Here is a 25,690-nt window from a genome sequence, read left to right on the forward strand (position 1 = left end):
ATTCCTTTTCTTAGCAAAACATTGTTGCTAAGGTAGAAAAAAAATCCAAATCTCCTCAAGCCATTTTTAATATGACCCTTTGATCTCATAAGGGCGAATCTACTAGTAAAGCTTAGTGGGTTATGTTTTCTTTGGGTTGCTTGCTAGACTTTACTAGGTGTATTGTTTTCTCGAGTAGCCTTTCAGCTTTCTAGGAAGAGAATTTTGGTTTCTCTTCCATTTCTTGGCTTTGCCTTGTCTCGTCTTTATCTTGTTTCAACTAGCATGTAGTCTCGAATATTTTAAGAGTTTGGGCTCAAATTCCTCCAAAAGCTGCTTTGAAAAGGTTTTCAAGTCCCTTCAAAACCTTTTTTTCACTTATTCGAAAACCAAATTATAAAAATCATGTATAGATTATAAATAAATTATTGTTATTGTGTTCCTCATATATGTATATGTCTTACATTGTAATCAATAGGAAAAAATGAAGTAAATTAAGGATTTGCAACTCACTTGTTCTCCTATTGAATCAATGTTGAATTCACTTAATATAAGAGTTTGATGTCAACTATTATATATGGCATTTATATAGTGATCATTGTGAAATTAAAAATATCTATACACACATGCGCACACACATATAGACACATATACATTATATAAATACACATACAATAAAATCAGAATTATATATAAGTTATGATATATTCTTAGCTGATTTTCTCAATTTCTCACTAAAGCCATTAAGTGGAAATTTGGTTTTATCTGGGAAAATGGAGCAATATAGAATACTTGGGAAGATAACTACAAAGTCAGTCAACCCACTTCCTGCAAAAGCTGAAAGGTTTCATATAGAAATGCCAATCCCCACATAAGCATTTTTGAAATCATACTCTTTGCCCTTTATATTAACAAAATGGAGTGCTGCAAGAGTGATGCCAACTATGCTAGACTTACCAAGAAGGAAACAATGTTGGCTCATTTAAGCCTTACTTCTGGCGATGCTATTTAATCTATTGGCCATGGCTTTCACTACACGGTCATACTGTTCAGGTGCAAATGAAAAGTAAGAATGAATTTGGAAATCAAGGTTTGAATAGGCATTCACATGTGCATCTTTGAATTAGCTTCAAGAATGCTCATGATGGTATGATGCGTATGAGATTCAAACAAGTTGGTGTATTAAATAGGGCATCCTTCAAATATGAAGTTGTCAACTTGGCAAATTCAAGTTTGAAATTTTGGCACACAATCATGCCTGTTAAGGATTTACAATGGTTCCTAAGCATACATCATATTCGAAAGTCAGAAAAAAAATGAAAATCAATAGACATCATCATAATCATTCAGAACCGCCAATTTGAGTTGCTATTTATGTTTTGCAGAACTGATCTTGGGTTATCCCTCTATAAATCAGTTGCTGGGCAATATAAATGAGCTTTTCGGGGATAAATGGTGATGATCTTTATCACCACTTTAACTAACAGTAAGATGTATTAGATTTATAAATTGTGTATAGGTTTAGATTGTAACAACGTTTGCACATTATCATGCAAGTAGCATAGCTAGATTATAAGTACAGTTAGTAAGTTTCATTTATAAGAAGAATAAATGTGTGTTATTTTTGCATTTCAATTAAGAATGGTAATTGTCAAGTCTGCTTATTGCTGAATTGTCAATCATCCAGTGTAATGTCCTTTTCAGATACACCTGATTTTGCCCCTTTTAGGAAATGTCTCATTTGACCCAAAAATAACAATCCCAACAATACAACTGATTTACACAGTATTGTGACTGTCGACCATATTAGGAATATGATTGGAAAGCATGATGGGGCAACAAGAGACTCCTCAATTCAGCCCACGGGCGCAGAATGAGCCTTCGAGTCATTCAGCCACTTGGCGCAGATGCAAACCAACTTGGGTGGTCTACTTAATGAGGGCACTGGTACTGCTGCATCTCCTTAATACACATTTCACATTAAAAACAAATATGATTTTCTTGTCAGAAATCAATTGAATATTTACTAATATTTATAAATGAATTGGCAATTTTATGCAATAAATGAACAAAGCATCTATATAGATTTATAAATAAACAAATAAATAATACATCCACACATATGGCATGCCAACTATTGCTTTCCAAATATTACAGATGGCTGCACTTTTCTGAACTAAACTCCAAAATCCAAATTCTCATGATGCCTTCAACTTGGCAAAGGGCCATGACATCCAGTGTTGTTAAATCTACAAATAACCAAAACAACTATCAATTTCACAATCATACAAATGGGTTTTCTTAAAATGTCTTAACATGTCTTCTGGACATTTTTAACATAAATTCAAATTGCTCTCCATATTTATTTAAAAGTTACAGGCAGTGCCATACATTTAATTAAAGGAAATGCTCCAGATAACAGACATGGATTTTCTCATGATTCTGTTGGAATGAACTCAAAAGAAACATACTTCTAAACAATACATTGCCCTTCAAACAAAATCAAGTAAAATGGTAAAGACGTACAATAGAATTCTTATTTTATTGCAGTGTAAAGAGATCTTGTCGTTATGGAGCAATGCTGGAAACTACCCTGCACTTTTCTCTATCCTGGTCTATTAGTTACCATACATACAATGTATAAACCTTTACTGAAACAAATGGACTAAATAGGAAGAGAACTAGAACTACTATACAGATGCCCCTCGGAGTGATTGATCACATTTACATTCTAGTCTGTAAAGTTAACAGCAGGATATAATGCTGGGTAGGAAAGCATACTATTACTGTTCAATAATTCTGGTGACTATGCCCACTGCTATAGTTTTTCCGTCAGCACGCAATGTCACTCTTCCTAAGGCCTTGTAATTCGAGTACTCCTCAATACAGATCCCCTGTCCAGGAGAAACCTGACAAATTCGAACATATTAAAAGATCACAAGAACATGTTTTATGAAGAGAAACAATGAGCACCACCAAATCAAAATATTATTTCAAGACATTGTCATAAAAAAATTAAGTGGAACTGCATTCTATTATATATTAATAACTGATTTATATGCATATGAACCTGTATCAAAGCACTTTGGTTGGCAGTTAAACACCGTGGAGCCTTTTTGCGAACCATGCCAGTTTTTGGATCCAATATTGCCAAAATCTGTGCTACTCTTGCAGACTCCTTTGCATGGTGTGCATGTAGTTCCACCTGCCACTCATGCTTCCCAGAGTCAGGAGATAAAAATATGCACCTCACCAACTTCTCAAAGCTGTGAACACAATAAACCCCAACTGGAGAGAAATTTTAAGAATGCTACATTCCCATTAACACTGCTAGCCCATCAGTGGCCCAAAAACTAAAGGAAAACAATCTAAAAAATCACAAGTCTATGAACCTGAGTTGAGTTATTTCCAATGTTGAAACCTTGTAAAGTATGCAACATGATAAAAAAATGTTTTACAAACCATTAAAAAAAAATCCCACTCCAGGAAAGAGCCCAAACTCAATCAGAACCACATTTAGTACCTACAAAGCTACTAACTGCAGTGGGTTCATAACTTCATACTAATTATCAGTGAGGAATTATCACTTCATGAATATCAAAATAACAATACTGTGAAATCTTTTCTAAATTCATGTAAACTAGATCAGAAAATGGAATGCACATGACCTCTGCTCCGAACAATATAGGTTTTCTGATGTCCAAAACAGCAACCTTCAATTCAATACATTTCGCTACTGGAACAGGAAAATCAGGATGACAAAGGATTCCCCCAGGCATTAAAATAGAAGAATCAATTCCTTGAAGACCAATATCCACACTATCCCCAGCCTTTGCAATATTCACCGCTTTACCATCTTGTTCAATAGCTTTAACTGTTGCTACTTCTGCCAAAGGCATAACTAGAACCTGTACAATCAAATGAAAATATTGGGCTTCAAAATAAACCTCTAGAATATTTACTTGCATAAGGCCCTTAAATTGTCTTATGCACAAGACACAATGCCCAAATAACTACCTTTGTACCAATTCTAATGGCTCCAGCCTCCAATTTTCCACTGACAGCAACTTGACCTAGTGTACGTGATTGTATGACCTCTGATACAGGAAGTCGTAGAGGCCGGCACGTATCTCTGGTTGGAAGCTTGAAAAGATCTATAGCCTCTAACAAATTTGGTCCCTTGTACCTTCATAATTTTAACAAGAAGTTACTTCACAAATGTTTTCAAATATTATCATCGGTGAAACAAGCAGCATCTGAAGTACAAAAAAGTTAAATCATATCCAGTGACAAACCAGGAATGTAAATTATCAAGATAAACTCCATCTTTTAAAAGAATGATAAGACATTTCATATATGCAAGATATGAGGGTTCACATATACTAGGGTCAATGCTGACAAAAAATCATAAACCAACAAAAAGTCTGATTTGTGTGTAATATTCTGCAATAATGAGTGAATCAGAACTCTAGCACCATCCTGCAGAATCCCATTCATCATATGCAGACATACATATCAAGAATGAAGTATCTTTGTTGCATAGTTGCAAAGCAAATCATGAAAGAAGTAAACCACTTGGAGCTGGTATCACTAAAATTTGAACTGTAATGCAGCAAATAAAAACAAATCTTACCAAGACTTCAAATGTTCATTAGTGGGGCTAGCCACTAAGTTCTGATTTTCAATGACACTCATAGGAATCCATGTTAAAGAGGATTCTTTAAATCCACAACGCCGAAGAAATGTCCCAAGCTGGGATTTTATGAAGTCAAATCTTTCTTTGGAATATGCAATTGCATCCATTTTATTGACAGCAACAATCAATTGCTCCACTCCAAAACTTCTAATTAATTGTGCATGCTCTTTTGTTTGCCCTCCTATTCCCTGTCCATCCATTCCTGCTTCAAATGCACCTACAGATGCATCCACAACTAAGACTGCAGCATCTGCTTGTGAAGCACCCACAATCATATTTGGAACAAAATCCTTATGGCCAGGAGAATCAAGCAGTACAACATGAAAATTGTCTGTTTCAAAATGTGCTACAGCAACTGTCATAGTTACACCTCTCTCTCTTTCTTCTGGACTTTCATCTAGAACCCATGCATATGAAAATGATCCCTTTCCCTGAGCAAACAAAGAGATGACAGATTTAACTATTGTGATGTGAGGAGATGCAACAGCAGGGAACTAAGTGTTGCTTGCTATTTGACTAGTACACTGTATTACTAATACATCAAAATCAAACAGCTTAAAAGACATACTTTCTGCTTAGCTTCTCTCTCATATTTGTGCATTTCCTTCTGTGAAACCCGTCCCATGATGTACAGGAATCGTCCCATTAAAGTTGACTTGCCCGCATCAACATGACCAACCTGCAAAGAGGGAAAAAAAAGATAATTACTACCAGACAAATGAATTCTCCTAACCATTGCAATCCAACATCTAGGAACCAGAACGGCTATTTTAAACTCAAAATAACTTACAATAGCAAGATGTAATATGTTCTTGCCCATATCACTCTGTTCTTGAAGAATCCAGGGTTCAGGCTTGTACTCCTTCATGGAAAGACTTTTGCTCACATTTGCATTACTCTTCTGAACAGTGGAGCTGGAGCTAAAATTTTGTGTTTGTGATTCCTCCAATATCCTTCCTTTTGAAGATGATCCATCTTTTCTGTGTACCCCATTATCTGTATTCTTAGCTTTCCCATTACTGTAGTTTACTTTAATTGAGGAAGCAGCTGGTGCTTTTGTCAGGATACCAAAAGAAGCATCTGATGTCTTCGATGATGGAACTGAAATAGCTAGAAAAAGAATGCCCGTCAAATTTTATAGACTAGGTTGCTCGTACCAAATTTATGTCAATATTGTAATCAGAGCAACAAAAATAGCAATCTCACAGCTTAAGCCAAAACAAACACATGGGAAAGTATAAATCTGAACCCGGATGCCACTTAGCACTGTACTGCATTTACTTATCTCTCATATTTTGATAATTTGTCTAGAAATCTCAAGATCAAACTGATAATTATTTCCATCCTTCACATCATGCAGACTAACTCAATATTGGGGTATGGTTACTGCGATGCCATTATCAAACAGCGTAGAGAGTTCCAAGACTAAGGGTAAAGCTCTACTGTTTATAAATATATTCCCCAACAGACATGATTATGGGTTGTGTTTGCTGCTAAAACAAAATAGAGTAAATTGTAATATTTTAAGGTATAGCAAATATAGTTATTGTACAATTTTAATGAGCTATAGTGGAATTGTAATAACCTCTGCTGGTCATCAACTAATAAACACCAAATTTCCTTAACAATTCAGTGTTCAGCGTTTCATCAAACACTTGGCAGGCTCCACAGATATCACAGAATATGACTTTTTAAAATTTAAGGAACCAAACTAGACAATGCAATTAGTGCTTACAAAATCCAGATCAATTTTGTCATAAGAATTTCACATAGATGAATGGCAATTTTTGATATATGATTCTGCCCTATGCAAATAAATAATCTTTTTGGAATGACAAGGGTTTGACATTAACTTCAGAATTCTATGAATTTTATTGGCCAATGAAAAATAACAAAGTTTGACAATATTTGCATAAACTGAATTTAATTTTCAACAATAATGGAACCTGATTATTAATCGCATGACCCTTGCACTGCCAAGTGGAAATGTAGAACTCCAAAACTGATCAGTATGCCAGGCTGAGGTGAATCACAACTTCCTACCAATTCACTTGCCGCCACTAAACTCAAATCTAAGCCTGGGAAATACACGGCACAGGTCTGCAATTAAATATTCTTCTCAATCTGCTGATTGCGAGCAATAAACAAGGGCCGCCAGACCTTCAATCCAAATCGCAAGTCATACAATTGGATTGCAGGTAAATATTATTAACGCTGGGCTTCCAAAATTGTCCCCCAACCCAAAACGCAGGTCACACACAGTCCACCCAGCCTTGGAAAAATGACGTCCAGTTCTGATACAAGGTCTCAGACAATGCTGAAGCTCACCCTCTGCCACTAGATGCAAAACAACAGTCTCTATTTGCCCAATTCAAACCCTACACACAAAATGCCAATTTACTGGATTGTTCTCCAGGCATTTCCAGAACTGATTTAATCAATGGTGCTAGCCATCCAATAACATAGTTTCAGACCTCTGATCACTAATTCTCCAATAGGCGGTAACCATAGTTTGAACAGTAACCACAGTTTGGAGAATCCAAAAAGAGATGGCAAGTTTAATTCAATTCAATTGAATTTACATCAGCATTGAATCGAATTACATCTTAGAATCTCACTTTCTTCCAAGCAACGGTAATGACAGAAATGGAAGATGTAAACCTTAAGAGATTGATCCACAATACCTCAGCTATAGGATCAATGCACAATTCAAAACTCCAAACCCTTATACATCAACAAGGGCACAAAAGTTCAAAATCTCAGAAAAAGTCACAAAGGCAACAAAAGCAAATAAATTATCTAAGCGTGCTTTTTCCAATGAAATGAGTCCTATTTATTATCCTTTGTTGGCCAAAGTTTCCCAAATAACTCCACTTCAGAAATTGCGGGAGTTTTCCAAAAGAACTCAGCACTTGAAACTTTCCAACACACTCTTTTAGAATATCACTTAATATAATTATTATAATAAAATATTATTATCATAATTTTGCAACTCTACTAAATAATCAATAAATATGAGCTCATGCAATTAATTACCACATCCAGTGCAGGTGACAACCAACTGCCAGAGCCACCCATTGCACTACTAAAAATAGCAACTGCCAAAAATAGACTCACTAAAAATAGTAAATCTACAACTGGAACCCCCAAATCACCCTTTCAGCTCATAAAGGTCACTATCTAAATCCATGAACTGCACAGACCCGCCAAAATCAGGGACATTACAGGAATTGAACTCAAAAATCCCACAAGTAAAGCCTGAGTAATACTAATCTTGCACATATCTATTTGCCAACACTTAGTGGTGAATGGACACGACCCATAATAGCCAATTATCATCCTATGAAATCACCTCCTTGGCAAGGAAGCTTCCATACACCTTAAGAAAGAAAGAGCAACAGTAATCCTATAATTCTTGCTCAAAGTTTGTTCAAATTTCTTGAGGTTCGAGTCCACTCTTTTGAATTACACTTCATAATCCGACCTTATATTATATTCCTGTATTCTTCTTAGTCAAATGCATTCTTACCCTTGAGATATATTAATGTATTGCAATCCTTAGAATCAGGAAATAAGAGCCTCTAAATTGAAACCTCTTGAGCTTATGCATGATGGGAGGTTGACAAATGATAAGGACCACCTCACTCAATGTGACAGGGGGGTTCAAAGAGGCTCTGCTGTGATCAAAGTGGGGGAAAGGCAGGTTGTAAAATATAGTCGGAAAGGGATCATCTGCTATTCATTTTTCCTTACTCGCCAACTTTCACAAAAGAAACAGTTAATAACTGCCAATACGATAACACTGGACGGGGGGATCTGTAAGTTGGAGGTTCATTACATTAGCAAAGAAGTTCTAGAAAGCTTTCTCATTAAAAAGAGGAACAAGAAAGTAGTACACGGGATGACTATCGTAGTCACTTTCAAAATACGTATAGTTTTCTCAACAAACTACACAACTCTTAGCACCTTGTGACGTTGTAACTAGGAAGGCTGTGCGGCTAGAAAAGGGTTGGTCACTGCCATCTTGTGTTGGGAATAGCACCTGTGGCTCTGTTAAGAAGACAATGCAGGCAAGTAATCATATTAATCCCCAGTAGAATAAATAATTGCATTTCAATACATGATTACATAAGAAAAACTAAGATTAGCAACAACACTCAGATAAAACCACCATTCTTTCTGAGACTTCTTATAGATTCTTTGGTTTCTCTATGTAAGAACTATTAGTAACAAGTTCATAGTAGGCAAAGATCTGTTGTTTTTAATATTCATGTCTCTCTGTATCAATAAAGATACAATACTGAGTAAGGAGACATAGTATTTCATTAAGGATCGATTCTTGTACTCCCTAGATTCCACCATAACTTATTTCCATCCCAGCAAAGAAACTTAATACCTTGTACTTGGAACAAATGATTCATGACTCATCCGGCCCATACTTGACTGGAAATTACTTTATCGATAGTTTCATGGGAGCTGTTATTCAATGTGTTTGGAAACAAGAAAGACTTGTCTTTGTAAATGTTAACCTTCTTGTTCTCATGCCTAGCAGAGGCCTTGCAAACTAAATAGGAGACTTCCTGGCAATTCGAATCCTGAAATAAACATTCACTTCCTACCATCTCAAGGGTTCTATCAGACTAGAAGTTTAAGAGCTTAATACTACTGTTTTCTTACCAGATTGGTCGGGTCTAATACAAAAGCTGATGATTATCAAGTAGCATATAAAATTCATCTTCACGAATAAATCATACTGTTTCTGTTAAGTACGCATTACCTAGGGTTGAGATTGAACCTAGCCAATAGAAAAGAAGTAAAGTTTCTGCAAATTCTTCTTTAATCAGACTGATATAATGCCTTTCTATGTGCTTAAGATAGTCTTGAATATATGGACTTGTATATGGAAGTGATACTTATAGTATAATATCTATTCTGAAATGTAAAAACCTTCTGCAGAAAATTGTACAAGGCAGTAATGAAGAGAAACAGACTTTAATGTATCTTGTGTGTTCTCTATCCTCACACTTACCTTATATTTATACTGCACCCAAGAGGCATGTCCTTACAAAGGACATGACTCTTCTAGGTTGGCCCTTAATTGCTCTCTTATAATCGTTGTCTAATCAAGGAGACATATGTTAATATCTAAACTAACCAAAATGATTAGTTAGCCTTTAAACTATGTTGTCCAAAGGAGACGCCAATAACTATAAAGGAGAAGACAATTATTTATAGGCTTTATTTCTAAGGATTTTCAAGCATTCTCAGATCTGTACAATCTGTAGAATCAAATCAGAATGATTCTAGTTACAGAATTAACACTCCCTCTTAACTTGATAATCATACTGAGAGATAACATATCTAGCATCATCAATTAAGATGAATAAGCATAGATTGATACTCTATATCTATCTAAATCTTCTAAGCATGTGGTATCATTGAACACATGATACTATGTCATATTAATATACCTGTGATATGACTTATCACTTATACTAGTGATAACAGTATTGCAAAGAATACAATATACAGGATAAAATCCGGAGAATGATTAAATTCTTCATTTATCCAAGTTGTGACTCATAGGTATTGGCACTCCTATATCACAACATGATCCTGAGTTAAGATCTACCAAAAAATAGGATAAAATCCGGAAAATGATTAAATTATTCATTTATCCAAGCTGTGACTTATTGACATAGAAATGTCTACATCACAATATGATCTTAAACTCATTTAGATCTGACAATAGTTCTCTACTGTTCAACACATTATCTAAGAGATCGTCATCTCTCATAATTTCTTTTATACACGTATTCATTATCTCAAAGATCGTCACCTCTTAAATAATGAATACGAATGGTGAAGCCCATAATAGTCAATAGCCTGACAATAATAATTTTAATTCAAAATTATTAATAATTAAAGAATACAAAAGTATTACAATTCAACCATACCAAGTCATTTCCTGAAGTGATCTATCTTCACCGGAGAGAGAGGTTTGGTAAGAATATTTTTTGTCTAATCTGCAATGCAAATGTATTCTAATTTTAATGTATTCCTATCTACAATATCTCTTACATAATGGTAAGGAATTTAAATATGCTTGGACCTGTCATGAAAAACTTGATGGAACTCTGATTATCACAATGAATAATACTAGGATTCATGGATTGACCAAATAATCCCACAAGTAACTTTCTAAGCCAAACTGCCCTCCCAAGAGGCCATTGCTGCAAAAATGTATTCAGCTTTTGTGAAACTCTACGCTAACGATGCCTACTTTCTACATATCCAAGATATCATCACTGAGCCTAAACTAAAACATCCTGAAGTGTTTTTTCTATTAGTAACATTTCCAGCCCAATCTGAGTCTGTGTACCCATGTAAGTCCAAATCAACTTTCTCACACTTGAGCCCAAGATTGAGAGTGCCTTGTAAGTATCTCATGATGTGTTTGATTGCAACTAGGTGAATCTCCTTTGGTTCACACATAAACTGACTTAAGGCATTAACAGCATAGCAAATATCAGGTCTTGTATTTACCAAGTACATAAAAGACCCAATCATCTGTCTGTAAAGAGTAGAATCTATGGAAGGTGATTCTATTGCTGCTTCCTTAAATTTATGTAGATTAGTCTCCATTGGAGAAGACATAGGCCTACAGTTCCACATTCCAAATCTCTTCAAGATGTCTAATGTATACTTTCCTTGATTAAGTATGATGTCAAAATTCTGCCATACTTCCAGTCCTAGGAAGTAATGAAGGAGTCCTAAATCTTTCATTTCAAACTCTCTAATTAGTTCTTTCTTGCATTGATCTATAAGATGATCATCAGCTATTATTAATAAATCATCAACATATAGTATCAATATTATCATATCATCTTTATCCTTTTTATAATAGAGATTTGGATCAGCTTCATTCTTGGAGGATCCTAGACTGGTGAGATACTTATCAATTTTTTCATTCCATGCCCTTGAAGCCTATTTAAGCCCATAGCAATTTTTCTTGAGCCTGCAAACAAAAACTTTAGGGTTATGAGTTTCAAATCCTTCAGGTTGTTCCAAATATAACTCCTTTGTAATCTTTCCATTTAGAAATGTTGTTTTTACATCCATCTGATGTACTTTCCATCCCTCCGATGCTACAATCGCTAGGACTACTCTTACAAAGGTGTATCTAGCAACTGGAAGAAGGGTTTCTTCATAATCAATTCCCTCTTTCTAAGAGAATCCCTTGGCTACGAATCTAACTTTATATTTTTCAATGCTACCGTCAGCAGCATGCTTGATTTCAAATATCCATTTACAAGAAACAACATATTTTCCTTCAAGCCTTGGAACAATTTCTCAAACATCATTCTTGATAATGGATTGATATTCTTTCGTCATAGCATCCTTCCAAGACGTATGTTTAATAGCATCTAAAACATTGGTTGGTTTTGATTTAGATAAGTCTCATGTTTGCTGCATAACTAGAAAATCTTTTGGGTCTTTTGCTATCTCTGAAGGTTCCAGATGGTGCAATGAAATCATGTGCTTCCTCTATAGTTTTAATAGCCCAAAGTGGTCTTTTCTTTGGAATTTGAGTTTCCTTAAGATTAAGATTTTGAATTTCATCTTCAATTTCTTCAATGTTCTCCCTCTGAAACTTAGAATCATGATTTCCTTCAGAACTAGGTAAATGTTTGGGATCTTCTTCAAATATTACATCCCTACTAAGTTCAATGTTTTTCTAAATAGGTATGAAAATTCTATATCCTTTAGATGTTTCACTATACCCGACAAAAATACCTTTCCTCCCAAAGGGTTCTAACTTAGTTCTCTTTTCTTTTGGAACATGCATATATACTAGGCACCCAAATATCCTAAGATGGCTTATATTAGGTTTAACCTTAATAAAGACTTCTTATGGAGTTTTATCTCTAAAGTGGGAGTGAGGACTTCTGTTTTGAATATAGACAGTAGTACAAGAGGCTTCAACCCAAAGACAATATTATAAATTTTGATCAAATATCATAGCTCTTGCTGCTTCTATAATTGTTCTATTCTAACTTTTTGCTACCCAATTTTGTTGTGGGTTGTAAGGAATGGTATACTCCCTCTTAATTCCTATTTCTTTACAAAACTCTTTTAACAAATCTGAAGTATATTCCCCTCCATTATCAGTCCTAAAAGTTTTAATTTTGTGTCTTGATAAGTTTTCAGTTAAGGTTTTGAATTCGTTAAATCTCTTAAGGATTTCTTCTGATTCTTTACATTTTAAAAAGTAGATCCAAGTTTTCCTAGAGAAGTCATCTATAAAAAGTATATAGTACCAAAATCCTCCAAGAGAAGGAACAGACATAGGTCGACATAAATCTAAGTGGACTAATTCCAAAACATTGTTAGTTTTTCTAATGCTATCATGAAATGGACTTTTGGTGTTCTTGCCCAGAGCGCGTCCTTTGCATATGCTTGAATGATCTTTATTCAACTTAGGTAGAACAATAACCATCTTCTCCATAGTTGATAAGGTTTTGAAATTTAGATATCCTAACCTTTTGTACAATATTTCATTGATATCAACAACTTTATGAATTAAGGCTTGAATAGTTTGATTATGTTTTATATTTAATTCATACAAGAATCCCTTTCTTTGACCAATCAACTTTGATTTCTTAAATGAAGAGTTCTTAGACCAGGTCATTACTTTACCATCCATGAATGCAACATTATGTCTATCATCTTCAAGTGTCGTAACAGAGATTAGATTCCTCTTTATTCCTAGTACATAAAGTACTCTTTTGAGATGTAGAGAAATACCTGACTTCAGTTTCAAAGTGCAATTCCCAATTCCTTTGACTAAATGAGAGGAATTATCACTGATGGTAACTTCGCCATCAACTTCTTTTGATATTGAATCTAATACTTCTTTGTATCCTGTAATGTGTCAAGATAATCCACTATCAATTACCCATGCTTTGCTTGATACTTCATTTGCTAGTGCAGAATACAATACACAATTCTCAGGATGATAGTTTTCTTTCCTGGTAACGTTGGAATAGTTTACTTACTGCTTTGTATTCTCAGGGCAATTCGATCTATAGTGTCCAAGTTTTTCACATTTGAAGCATTTTATTTTGGATAGATCTTTCTTATGTTTGTCATCTCTTTGATTTCCCTTCCTCTTGAAGTGCTTCTTATTACCTTTACAGGAATTTGTATTGAGAACATGAAGTTCTTCATCTTCAATTTTCAATTTTCCTCCTTTCTTAAGTTTCCTAGATTCTTCTTGCAGGCAATCTCCTTTAAGCCTATTAAAGTCTGGAAGATTTTCTCTAGCACTTACTCCTTGTGAGAATGTTTCTCATGAATCTGGTAACCCATCTATAGCCATAAGTGTTACTTCCTTGTCTTCAATTATGGTCCCTATACTTGCAAGTTCGTCTCTTAGACTAGCCACCCTTAAGAAGTATGAGTTCATAGATTCTCCCTTCTTTATTTGTATATGATTTAGTTTCCTTTTTAGTGCAATGGTTCTAGTCAGATTGTTAACCTCATATGTATTTAATAAAGCATTCATCATATGAAATGTTCTCTAATGTTTCATGAGCATAGGTACTATATCATTTTTGACTCCATCTAATATGATTTGCACGGCTTTCCTGTTTCCTTTACTCCAAACAGTTTTATAAGGATCAGCATTAGGTTGCTTGGATTCTTTATCAACAAACTGTTTCACATAATTGTCTTCAAGAGTCATCATAATTCTGAACTTCCAAGCAATGAAGTGTTCCTTTCCATCAAACCTATCTTCGGGTCTGATTGTGCTAGCCATTGAATGTAGAAGGATGTTGCTAGATATTTAAATCTGATTGTCAATTTGCAAGCCTAGGTTCGACTACCAGAGCTCTGATACCATGTAAAGTTTCTGCAAATTCTTCTTTAATCAGACTGATATAATGCCTTTCTATGTGCTTAAGATAGTCTTGTATATATGAACCTGTATATGGAAGTGATACTTATAGTATAATATCTATTCTGAAATGTTCTTAACCTTCTGCAGAAAATCGTACAAGGCAGTAATGAAGAGAAGCAAACTTGAATGTATCTTGTGTGTTCTCTATCCTCACACTTACCTTATGTTTATACTGCACCCAAGAGGCATAGGTCGGCCCTTAATTGCTCTCTTATGATCGGTGTCTAATCAAGGAGACATGTTAATATCTAAACTAACCAAAAATGATTACTTAGCCTTTAAACTATGTTGCCCAAAGGAGATGTCGATAACTATAAAGGAGAAGGCAATTATTTATAGGCTTTATTTCTAAGGGATTTCATGCATTCTCAGATCTGTACAATCTGTAGAATCAGATCAGAATGATTTCATAGTTACAGAATTAACAAGTATTAATCATACTCAAAATTTCAGATAAACACTATGACAGCAAAGAAGCCACTCACCACCCAGTAACTAGATTCAACCAAGATTATAAATCATGACTGAATTATCGGAATCCTATTTCACATCAGTCTGAAACTTAGATGGTTCAGACCCATTGAAAGCATTTTATTTTAACTAATTTTGGCAAAAGCATCATACTGTCTGGTTTTTAATTAGTTTTATCAGAAACGAACTTTAATCCAGACATTATGTCTTAGGATGTATCCCTCATCTAATGAGGATTTTTAATAAAAGTGAAAATGAAGAATATTTCATTCACAAAATCTAGTAACACTCTCAAGTTACACAATGGAAAAACACTAAGTTACCGATTTGGATGCGGATTCCAAAGCATATTCCGGAAGCAGCACGGGATGCAGTTTTTTTTTTGTTTAGATGCGGATGCGGGAGGAAATGTGTGTATATATATATGCGCAGAAATGCAAGAAATATACAAAAACAAATCATTTGATAGTATGACTATGATACTTAACCCTTTATCAAAATTCATATGATATATCAATATGTGCTTCTCCAACATTAGAGTTTAGTCTTAGACAATAAGTTCAAGAGGAATACTATTAAACAAGCAATGTGCTTGTTTCAAGAGAGCGAGTTTAAGTAAGAATTGAAGTAGGCTAGAACCCCTCAACTACCGCCAACCTTCATGTCATTGTTCCTAGACAATTCTCTTAATACGGAAGTTTGAGATAAATGTGTCCAATTTTATGTTCTCATTTTATTTGTTGTTCGTTATGGTTTGTTGTGCAAGAATAGTAATCTTCATAGTTTTTAAAATGATTTCCCTTAAACGCACAACCTTTTCCCAAGTTTGAAATCCTCTCTTTCGTCCGATGCTATGACACGACATCTAACCCACGCCTCCTTACATGTGATTTGGAAGCCAATTTCCTCCAATTTCTATAGTTCTATGATTAGATTGTGGCATGGCTTCTTGTCCAAGTGATTTTCGACAAGAAGATTAGCCATCGACTAAAGGTGACGAGATAGTGCATATATAACAAGCTCAGCGGTGAAGAATGATGGAAATAGCAATTGAAAGGTTCATAAATAACAAGGTGGTTGACTAAAGAAGTGAACTATTTTTAGCAATTTAATAATTGTTTAAACTAGTATGAATTATTCATCTGAGAAATAAGGTTATGCTCTATCCAAAATTTGTATGTTTTTAATCTCCCATTTAGCATTATTGATGTCTATAGGTGTTGATTATGTATCCTAAGAATCCAGATGGCTAGTTTGTGGATAGTGGTGAAAAAATTGAGTGTTGAGAAGACTTATCAGAGTTGGTACACTTAGGTTGAGGTGGCTAACATCACGAACCTAGGACCTGAGCCTAACATACTATCCATTTGCCTAGTCAATCTCACCAGAATCTTGTTCCCTCATAGGATCGTTGTCTCATTTGTCTTTCTCTGTGATACCTTTCCCCCTTCAGGGTTGATCACTATGCTCTTCCGTCCAATTCCAAACACCTAGTTAGACCATTATTATTAAACATAAATAGTAAGGTTTTCATCATATAATTATTTCTATTGAAAGAGATTTCAACCAATAATAAACATTTGAAGAATTTAAAATACCTAATAGTCCTTGACCATGATTACTAATACTTCATTATTAAATGTAATTCATGTATTTTCTATTTATTTGTTCATACAACCGGATATTAGAATCCACCTAGGGCAGAATCTGCAAAGCCATGGGTTAGTTTGTATACTACCATTTTAGGGCACATATGGAAACCACTATATAACGTAAAACCAAAACCTCCTAGGGCACAAAATAAAATGGTTAGAATAACTTAAAACCACTTAGGGCATATTAACAAAACCACTATAAAATGTAAACGCAATTCAACCAGGGCATGAAATAGTATGTTCCATGAAATATAGTAGTATCTGAAGTGGTATATCTTTTCATGCTTTCATTGTGTAATAGATTTATTAAACTTTCTAAGTGAAACAATTACAACTTCAAATCTTCTACAATTTTCTTCCTTGAGCTTAAGCTGATATCTGATTTCTTCTTCTATTTTGTTTGCTTCTTAAACCTGAATATTTAAATCAACAATCAATTTTTCTGCCTCTCCAAGGGCATGAGATGTCTCTGGTTTTGCTTCCTTCTCCAAGGGCTGGAAATGTCTTGATTCTTTCTTCATTCTCTTCATGTAGGAGCAACTTCAAATTCTTATTTTACTTCCTAAGTTTCTTGATTTCATTTAAAGCACTTATTAGGTTCTGCTCAAGATCTACTTATCCTTCATCAATATGATCTTCATGTTCTTGAACTTCATCATATACTTCTTCTATGGCCATGGAGAATATTTCTTCACATCAGACTCTTCATCACTAACATTGGATGAACTACTTTCTTTCTTTGAATACAAAATCTTCTTGGAATTTTGAAACTTTAATTTTCCCTTATACTTCTCCTTGTTTAACTTAGGCTTCATTTCATTGTTGTTGCCTTCACTTGTTGCAAAAGGTCATTTAGCTTCAAAATGTCATACCTTACCATAGTTAAAACACTTGAAGGGTGGCTTGCCTTTGTATTTACTTGAGCCTTTCCACATCTTCCTCATGAAATATGTCTCTTCAAAATCAGAGTCCATTAGAACTTTCACTAGATACACACTCCTCTTTTGCCTTCATTGAAACTTTGAAGTTTGTCTCCCTTTTGGATGAAAAATCGAAGTTTGTCCTCATCTCATAGGCTACTGGGATACCATGAAGCTTGTCAACAATCAACTTATCAAGTTCCTTCATCTCTTCAATCAATGAAACATTTGCATCAAAATGCAAGGGAAGAGACCTTAAAACTTTCTAAACAACAGTGGACTCTTCAACCTTATCTCCTAATCCATTAACAGAGTTAACAATTTCATCAATTCACAGAACATAAGTAGCAACGTTTTCTTCCTCCTACATTTTGAGAATTCCAAAATTTCTTTTGGGTCTGAAACTTTGCCTTTTAACCTTATCATCTCCTTCATATGTTCTTTGAAGCTTCTCCAAAATCTCATTATCTATATCATAATGCATCACTTCTATAAATTATGTCTCTGACAAACCACATTAGATTGCATTCATAGCTTTTGCATCATTTCATGCAAGAAAACCAAAGTAATGAGAATCGGAATCAGCATGGCCAAATTGAAACGCAAATCGGCCATGAATCTTAATTGAATCGGCTATGAATGGAAAAAAAATTTAAAACCCTTGAAATTTAGAGATTTTAATAATTTAAAGCTTATTTCATGCACCCTTTACCGAATATAACTTAAACACACTATAACATCATTAAATAGAATCTAACATACATAAACAAGGAACATAAATGATAAATCCATCACATGTGTAAAATAAAATTTTAGCTTAAGTAAATAGAAATCATAGGATCATCATGAGTCACAACATACATATATAGAATTATAAATGTTGTCAAGTCATAAATGTATGTAAGATGAAGATCCATAAAAACAATGACATCAAATCATAGATGTATGTAAGATGAAGATCCATGGAACATATGTCTATCTGTGAAAAGACAAATCTATCTACTCTAGCTCTAGCTCAAGTCTATCTCTCACTTTTCCTCTCTTTTTGTCATACTCAACATATAGAAGGCCTTTCAAAGTTATAAGAAAGAGAAATGTGAAAAAAAAATCATTCAAAAAGTTGCATTTTTTTATGTTTTTAAGTTGCCCAATTGGGCTGCCCGATTTTTCCAATCAATTCATGGCGATTCATGCCAATTCATGGCAATGCCAAGAAATCGTCGATTTGATTCACTGATTCACAAAAAATCGTCTACCTTGTTGAATCGCCAAATTGCGTGAATCATCGTGATTCTCGTTACTATGAGGAAAACCTTTTGGCTAAAATCCCACGACAAACAATAGCTTTCATTAATACAATGGGGCCCAAACCAGATTACGTAAGTGGGAAACAACTCTCCTCAAAAAACAAGTTCTGATCAGTTAAGGCACCAACCTGAATTTGGGCACCAACTCTAAAGTACTGAAACTATATAAAAATTACAAATCTTTAAAAGAATGCCTAGCCACTACAAGACCGATCAACTCTATACAGCCAAAACTTGAAACCAACTCTTTTAATGTATTTCATCAACTCACATGCTCAATAATTCTAGCACATACACAGCACCAAAGAAAAATTCACACCATATGTATACGTTTTTTTTACTCAATTTCATTACAGCTCTTCCTCACGTCCAACCAATGGTGACGATCACAAAATAAAAATATGAAAATAAATTTCAGATAATCTAAACTTCCATCATTGTGCTGGATTCAATAATCTCACTTGACATGCTCGACCCAAATCAAAAACTTTTTTTGGTCTATATGTACAACTCTCGACGCATATCCACACCTTGCACAGGACATTCGTAGCAAATAGAGTAACAGACATTCAAGAGTCATTCACTCCCAAACCGCTCCACAACCACCTTGGAGTTATATATATGTTTGAAATTATAATCTGAAATGAGATTTCCTGAAATCTTAGAAACCAATAAATACAACTTAATACTAATTATATTATATAAACACAAAGTTATAAATGTTAAATTTTTAATTTTTAATTCAAAATAATATATTTTATATTACTACCACCTTAGGGCTGCCATAGTTTTACACTCAGATCCACTTATGTAAGCAACACAGAAAACAGAGCCTCACTGAGGAGAGCAGAATTTCCCTAATTCATAGGTACTCAGTGGATGGGAGCCCAAAAAAATCAATGGTTGCTTTTGAGCAGGCTAATCCCTGTAATCTATCAAAGCTAATGGGTGCAATGATAGCACCCTTGCAACAGGGGATGAGAAGATGGACTGTAAGTCCAAGATGGAAAGTGGAATGACCGATAAGCAACTAATCAAAGATACTTTAAAATTTGACAAAAATAGCTTTCAGTAGTCTCCACTTACATTCATTTCAGGAACACTTAAACAACAGCTTCTAAAAACTATTTCGATTGAGATTTTTAAGACAAATATACTGGAAATTTATAAGATACCAAAAAAATGTAAAACAACATGCTTTCTGTGGGTTTGCTCTGGATGTAGACTTCAAAGCTTCAGTAAAGCCAGATACATTCATGTTCAAAAATCCCAAACATTTTGTGCGCATTTGCATTGGGTAAAGACTTCAGATCCCACTCTTGCCCATAGGTTGACCCAGCAGAACTTGGCATTAAAAGTCCATACCCTGTTCACAACACAACTGATCAGACCATGAATACACACCAAGAGGAAACCAACCTCATCTCCAGGGGATTTTCTAAACAAGCCTGTTACACAGATTAAACTACTTACCTCAAGCATTAGTGACCTAATGAGTTATTCATATTGTTGAATGCCTATATATCAGTTATTTGTACATATTTTATTCCTTTTCAAGTAACTACACTATTGTTACAAATCAACAATATTTTATTTACTCATTTGCTATATTTTCTTCTCTCCCCTTTACACTCCCCGGGCATTTTAGGTAGTCTTAGAAAATGGGCACTAGCCTGAATCCAGACGTAACTAGAACTCCCGTGCTCAAGCTTCCCATTTGTACGTTCTCATTGCAAGCATAATTTAAATTCGACAACCAAAAGCATTACATTCTATGTATCAATTGCACAGAAAGGCTTGAGTACCTTCACCACCCGGTGCAGCCCTCTGCAAATCTTCGAAGGAAACCCTTCGAAATACTCCACACATGTTACACACAAAAAATTGCTCTGGATTATCATATGTACAAATCTGGCAGCGCCAAATCTTCCTTTTCTCTTCTGATTGATCCTCTTTAAATTCATCTGGAAACGAAATGCCCCACTCAGTGAGATTTGTACGCAAAATCACATTAAACTGAAGAATAACAATGTTTCATGGCATTTTCTGTCAGTTCTAAAACTTAAGGTTTTGTTTTCTGCACAAAGGGCAACATTTACATTTTGAGAATATATCAAGATTTACAATTTATAATGACAAATCTAATCAGAGAGTCTTATTAATAGAAATTTAGAAAGGTCAATTCCATGATACACTTAGTAGCTAAAACTACAGCAGCTGTCTCAGAACCTGTCAAAGAAGAAGTTCTGGCCATTCCACACATATCACATGCAGATAAATTCTTCGAATTATCATATGTGCAATTTAGGCAGCACCAGACATCCTCTTGTTTGTTCAAACTCTTCACTTTAGGTCCATCTGGGGATAGAACACTTAACTGAATAAGTACATAAAGTTGTTAAGAGACACGAAGTAACAAGATTCATTTTCCACAATGTTCTTATGACCTGGAAGGGTCAATTCTATGATATATTTGGAGTACCTGAAACCACAAAATCTGTCTCAGAACCATTCACGGAAGAGCTTCTCACCATTCCACACATGTCACATGCATGACAATTATTTTGATTATCATACGTGCAACTTAAGCAGCGCCAAACATCCTTATGTTCCTTCAAACCCTCTATTTCAGACTCATCTGGAAATGGAATAATTAATGAGATGTTAAATAAGATTGAGAAGATTACAAAACAATCAAGAATAACAGTTGCATGTAATGAAGATAAAAAGAGGCAGAAATAGATGTCAATTTTCTGGTCTTCATCGTCATTTCAACCTTGCCAAATCGTCAAAAATACAATATTAATTTATGTACACTTAGAAACTAATTTGCGAATCTTAAAATGCATAAAGAGAGCAAAATTGAAATGAAAAGACTAAAGTAAGTGTGGAGAAAGGTAGGTAGCCAAAATGGATACAGAAACATTAATGATCATAATCTTGTAGGTCACAGGGTTATACTGCTTCAACAACATATATGCTCAAAATCATAAGAGTTCATCAGAGCACTCTCAAATATTTTACCTGTGACACATACAGCAATATTTCTCAGCTTTCATGTCCTCTTTTAAAGAGCAATTTTTTCATCTACCCAGACATTGTATAATTAACCCATTTATTGAATGTCAAATAATATAACTTTGCAATATTTATTATTGGAGAATTTAGTGGAAAAACGAATATTTACCTTGCGGTATTGGTATGAGGATTCAGGTCTAGTTTTCGAGTAAAACTCATAGACCAATGTTTCATGAGTAGTGGTTCACAAGAACCCATCTCTCATGAGAATGAATGCAACACTAAGCACTCACTGCATCTAAGTGATGCTCACAAGGGGGACACAAGCCTTAGAAGACCCAATGCCTCGCCGTTGCAACCATCACCTAGATAAAGTGAGTGCTAAGTGTTCCATTGATTCTCATGAAAGATGGGTTCTTCTGAACCACTACTTGAGAAACATGGATCAATGATATTTGACTCAAAAACTACATCGTTGAATCTTGATAGCAATATTACAATTTGACTTTCTGTGGAAACTATGTCTTACTTATGAATCTCTACTTCATAGACTCATCTTACCATAAATTTGTTGACGAGCTTCAAAAGATGATTATCACCATTCACATGCAAGGCAAAGATGAAGATCTGCAAATTGCATCATATTAGAAAATTTACTACTTGGTGCTTTCTTCGCGACTTCCTTGATGTTTGGTAATGATTTTTAACACACTGTATTGTTAAACAGTTCAGAGTAACACTACATTACGCCATTTCCTTTATCTTTCAGAATGTGGTTTTTTTTTTTTTTAATGTTTTTGTTTCAAAACAGGAATTTGGTTAAGAGGTAGGGTAAGGATATTTTAGTAATTTTTTAAAAGTTTTGCATTGAATAGATTTTCTTGAAAAGTTGACTTACAAACAATAACAATAAAAAAATCTTTTAGTAATACCCTAACGATGGTTTGATGGGCACATGTTTATACTAAAGCTTCTGTCTCAATTTCTTCAATCTTCAGAAATTCAGACAGCAATTTTTTGTGTTCTTCCTGTGTTTAGCCATTTATGCATTGTGGTGTCATTCATTTTCACTTGGTAAATTATAAACCTCAACACATACATAATTCAGATAGGACTTGTTCAATTCCATGGTGCTTTGTACCAATAATTTCTCAAACTTTGAAGTGATAATTTTTCCACTATTTCGAATAGGTCTCTTAATGGTTCAGAGTACAACTTAATTGTACATATAATCCTCTTTTAATTTATCTAATTACAGTTGGTTGATTCAGTTTAAACGTATTGTTTGATTTTATTTGTACATACATTAGAAATTGAAATAACTTTGATCCAGGTCTTGATTTCCATCCAGATTGCCAGTTTAGTATTTATTTTTTAAATGGTGTTGCTTCTCCAATTATTTTATTGTGTTGTATATGGTGGTCCTTCAAGGATATAATCAATGACTTATTTAGCTGCCATTGGTCAAAATAAACATCAAAAATCATATTATATCAGTGTGATTATCATTTGGATTATTATATTAATGGAACATCATTGCAAATTGAGCTCACAGTGAATAAATAATAATTTTTAGAATTGTAGCTTCTTTTCGCAATAATTTATTTTTTATTTTATTTATTTACTCGTGTTCTATAAGTTCACATATCTTAAGCTTTTATTATTATATAATTAAACTTCCACTCAACATCCCCAAAATTGTTGCCATTCCCTATCTTACCATTTTCTAAATTCAGATAAACACTATTAGTTAATTGATTGAAAACTTTATAATACTGGAAAAGGATTCAAAAAAGCCACAAGTATGATAGCATTTTTTTATAGAGGTCTATGTCGATAGATGAATAAACACACCATATATCAAATCCTTAATAACACTAATATATATACTAATCAACATATCAACACATCTCAAAAAGTAATTTCATTTTTCCTCAACTAAGAATGTTAAGTCCCAACAAAGAAACCACTCAACTTACAAACAAGTTGCACTGGACAAACCTAAATACAGATGGGCCCTTTGTTTCATCATTGAAACAAATATTCTTGGATTACCACTTGCAAGAAGAGTAGCAATGCTTCACCCCGTACATTCTTAATGAATTGCTGGATTATAGATTTTAAGATCAGGTTTAAAATAAATACGTTGTGCTAATACCCTTTCGAGTGCTGGCAAAGAATCCCATGTAGCTTCAGAACCAGAAAGATCCATACTAAATTGATTGGAAAAAAGGATATGTTTTCCTTCAGTGCTCCCAAGTGATACTGCTAATGCTTGTTTTGCTTGTACATGCCTATGGCAGAACCTTCTGGCATCTTATTCCTTGCCACAGATCACAACAAATGCAGCACCATGAAAATTATTACCAAATCCTCAAAATATAATCCCCAAAACCTCTATGCTCATTGAATGGCTAAGTAGCACATGCTGACCGTGTGGCCATAACCAACTTCATTCGGTAACAATGAAGCATAAGAGTTTCAGTCATCTTTTTGCTAATGTATTTCAAAATAGGGTCAAAAAACAAAAAATAACCAAATGAAGTAAAGAAACATATAATTACACGGTGCCATATTGAGAATGCAGTAAGATCAGAGATTTGTCAATTCAATTTTATCCTTACAAAGAAACAATTTAGATTAATATCTAGGTTACCAAATTGAGTGAAGGTGTAGTACATCAGTATGGCAAATTTCTTTTGGCGGTTGGGTACATTTAAGAGTTGTTTAGCATATACATGATATGCGGTATTAAAAATTTAATTCTTGTTTTTAAGTTGCAAGTATATATACTTATATGAAGAGAGGAAACTTTTTGACCACGGGAGTCTACAAACTTAGCAAACTCGTTTGTAACTAAATACACCATTTTAACATCAAGAAAGAGTTAAGAGTGTTTTCATAAACCTTTCACTAGTTTCTACATCACTGTATGGTGGCACCCTTGATGGCACACCAAGAATTTCATCACTTGTAAAATTTGGGTGTCAATGCAAATGCAAGATGCATGGGTGTAGTCATTTTGTCACATCACGCAACACAAATTATTCACACCTTTGAAAAAGTTTCTTTGGGGTATTGTTGATTTTCATTGATAATGGATTTCAACTCCTCAATTATTAAGTCAATGTAATCATATAACTCTCACAAAGATGGCTTATCCATATTAATAAAACAAACCATACTCTTGGAGAGCTCAATGAAAGTACGAAGATATTCCACTTATTCTTGCCGAGTGTGATCTAGGATCATCTAATTTACATTTGTTGCCCTCTTAGCAGCAAATTGCCTCCATCGACTCACTTTGAAAAATAAGCATGCTAGAAAGTGGCTACTGCACCTTCAAAAGTCGCCTCAAGACAATTGTGTATAAGCATAAGCACTCTATTCAAAAATTAAAATTAATAAAATTTAAAAAGAGAGTAAGAAAAATGCTTGAATTCTGAAAATAAATCTATAATTTAGAGTTTAACGAAGTGACATGTAAAATTTAAAATTGAATTGTTTCAATTACCTTTAACAACTCCAACTACAAAAAATTATCTTATAAAGGACAGTAGAATGAGGTGGTTTGTGATGAACATTTAGATCCCTTTAAGTGTAAGTATAGATTTACCTGATACAATGTCTTCCCACCCAGCTTTTGTAGCATTAGGTTGAGAGAGTGGACAGCAGTAGTG

At 34.3% G+C, this 25,690-nt stretch overlaps 1 protein-coding gene across 22 annotated transcripts in view; it reads right to left on the reverse strand.

The window, feature by feature from the left end:
* Positions 1 to 1,545: 1,545 nt before the first annotated feature.
* Positions 1,546 to 25,690, reverse strand: part of LOC149577276 (uncharacterized) — an 80,778-nt gene continuing 56,633 nt past the window's right edge. For 2 of the 22 annotated variants that reach the window (XM_089823039.1, XM_089823010.1), the window contains exons 3-13: positions 21,475 to 21,630; positions 21,222 to 21,350; positions 20,798 to 20,956; positions 5,466 to 5,776; positions 5,244 to 5,354; positions 4,613 to 5,106; positions 3,997 to 4,165; positions 3,648 to 3,887; positions 3,050 to 3,184; positions 2,767 to 2,888; positions 2,045 to 2,228 (exon numbers count right to left, since the gene is read on the reverse strand). In XM_089823039.1, coding sequence (XP_089679165.1) covers positions 2,189 to 2,228; positions 2,767 to 2,888; positions 3,050 to 3,184; positions 3,648 to 3,887; positions 3,997 to 4,165; positions 4,613 to 5,106; positions 5,244 to 5,354; positions 5,466 to 5,776; positions 20,798 to 20,956; positions 21,222 to 21,350; positions 21,475 to 21,630 — 2,066 coding nt within the window. In that variant the 3' untranslated portion in view covers positions 2,045 to 2,188. Of the gene's footprint in view, positions 1,942 to 2,044; positions 2,229 to 2,505; positions 2,585 to 2,760; positions 2,889 to 3,049; positions 3,185 to 3,647; positions 3,888 to 3,996; positions 4,166 to 4,612; positions 5,107 to 5,243; positions 5,355 to 5,465; positions 5,786 to 20,797; positions 20,957 to 21,221; positions 21,351 to 21,474; positions 21,631 to 25,690 lie in introns of those variants that run through there. The other 20 variants (XM_089823027.1, XM_089822994.1, XR_016362944.1 and 17 more) reach the window with 19 other exon arrangements.

Source organism: Cupressus sempervirens, chromosome 1, assembly GCF_028749045.1.
Source record: "Cupressus sempervirens isolate cs-2001-9-10 chromosome 1, ASM2874904v1, whole genome shotgun sequence".
Lineage (NCBI taxonomy): Eukaryota > Viridiplantae > Streptophyta > Pinopsida > Cupressales > Cupressaceae > Cupressus > Cupressus sempervirens.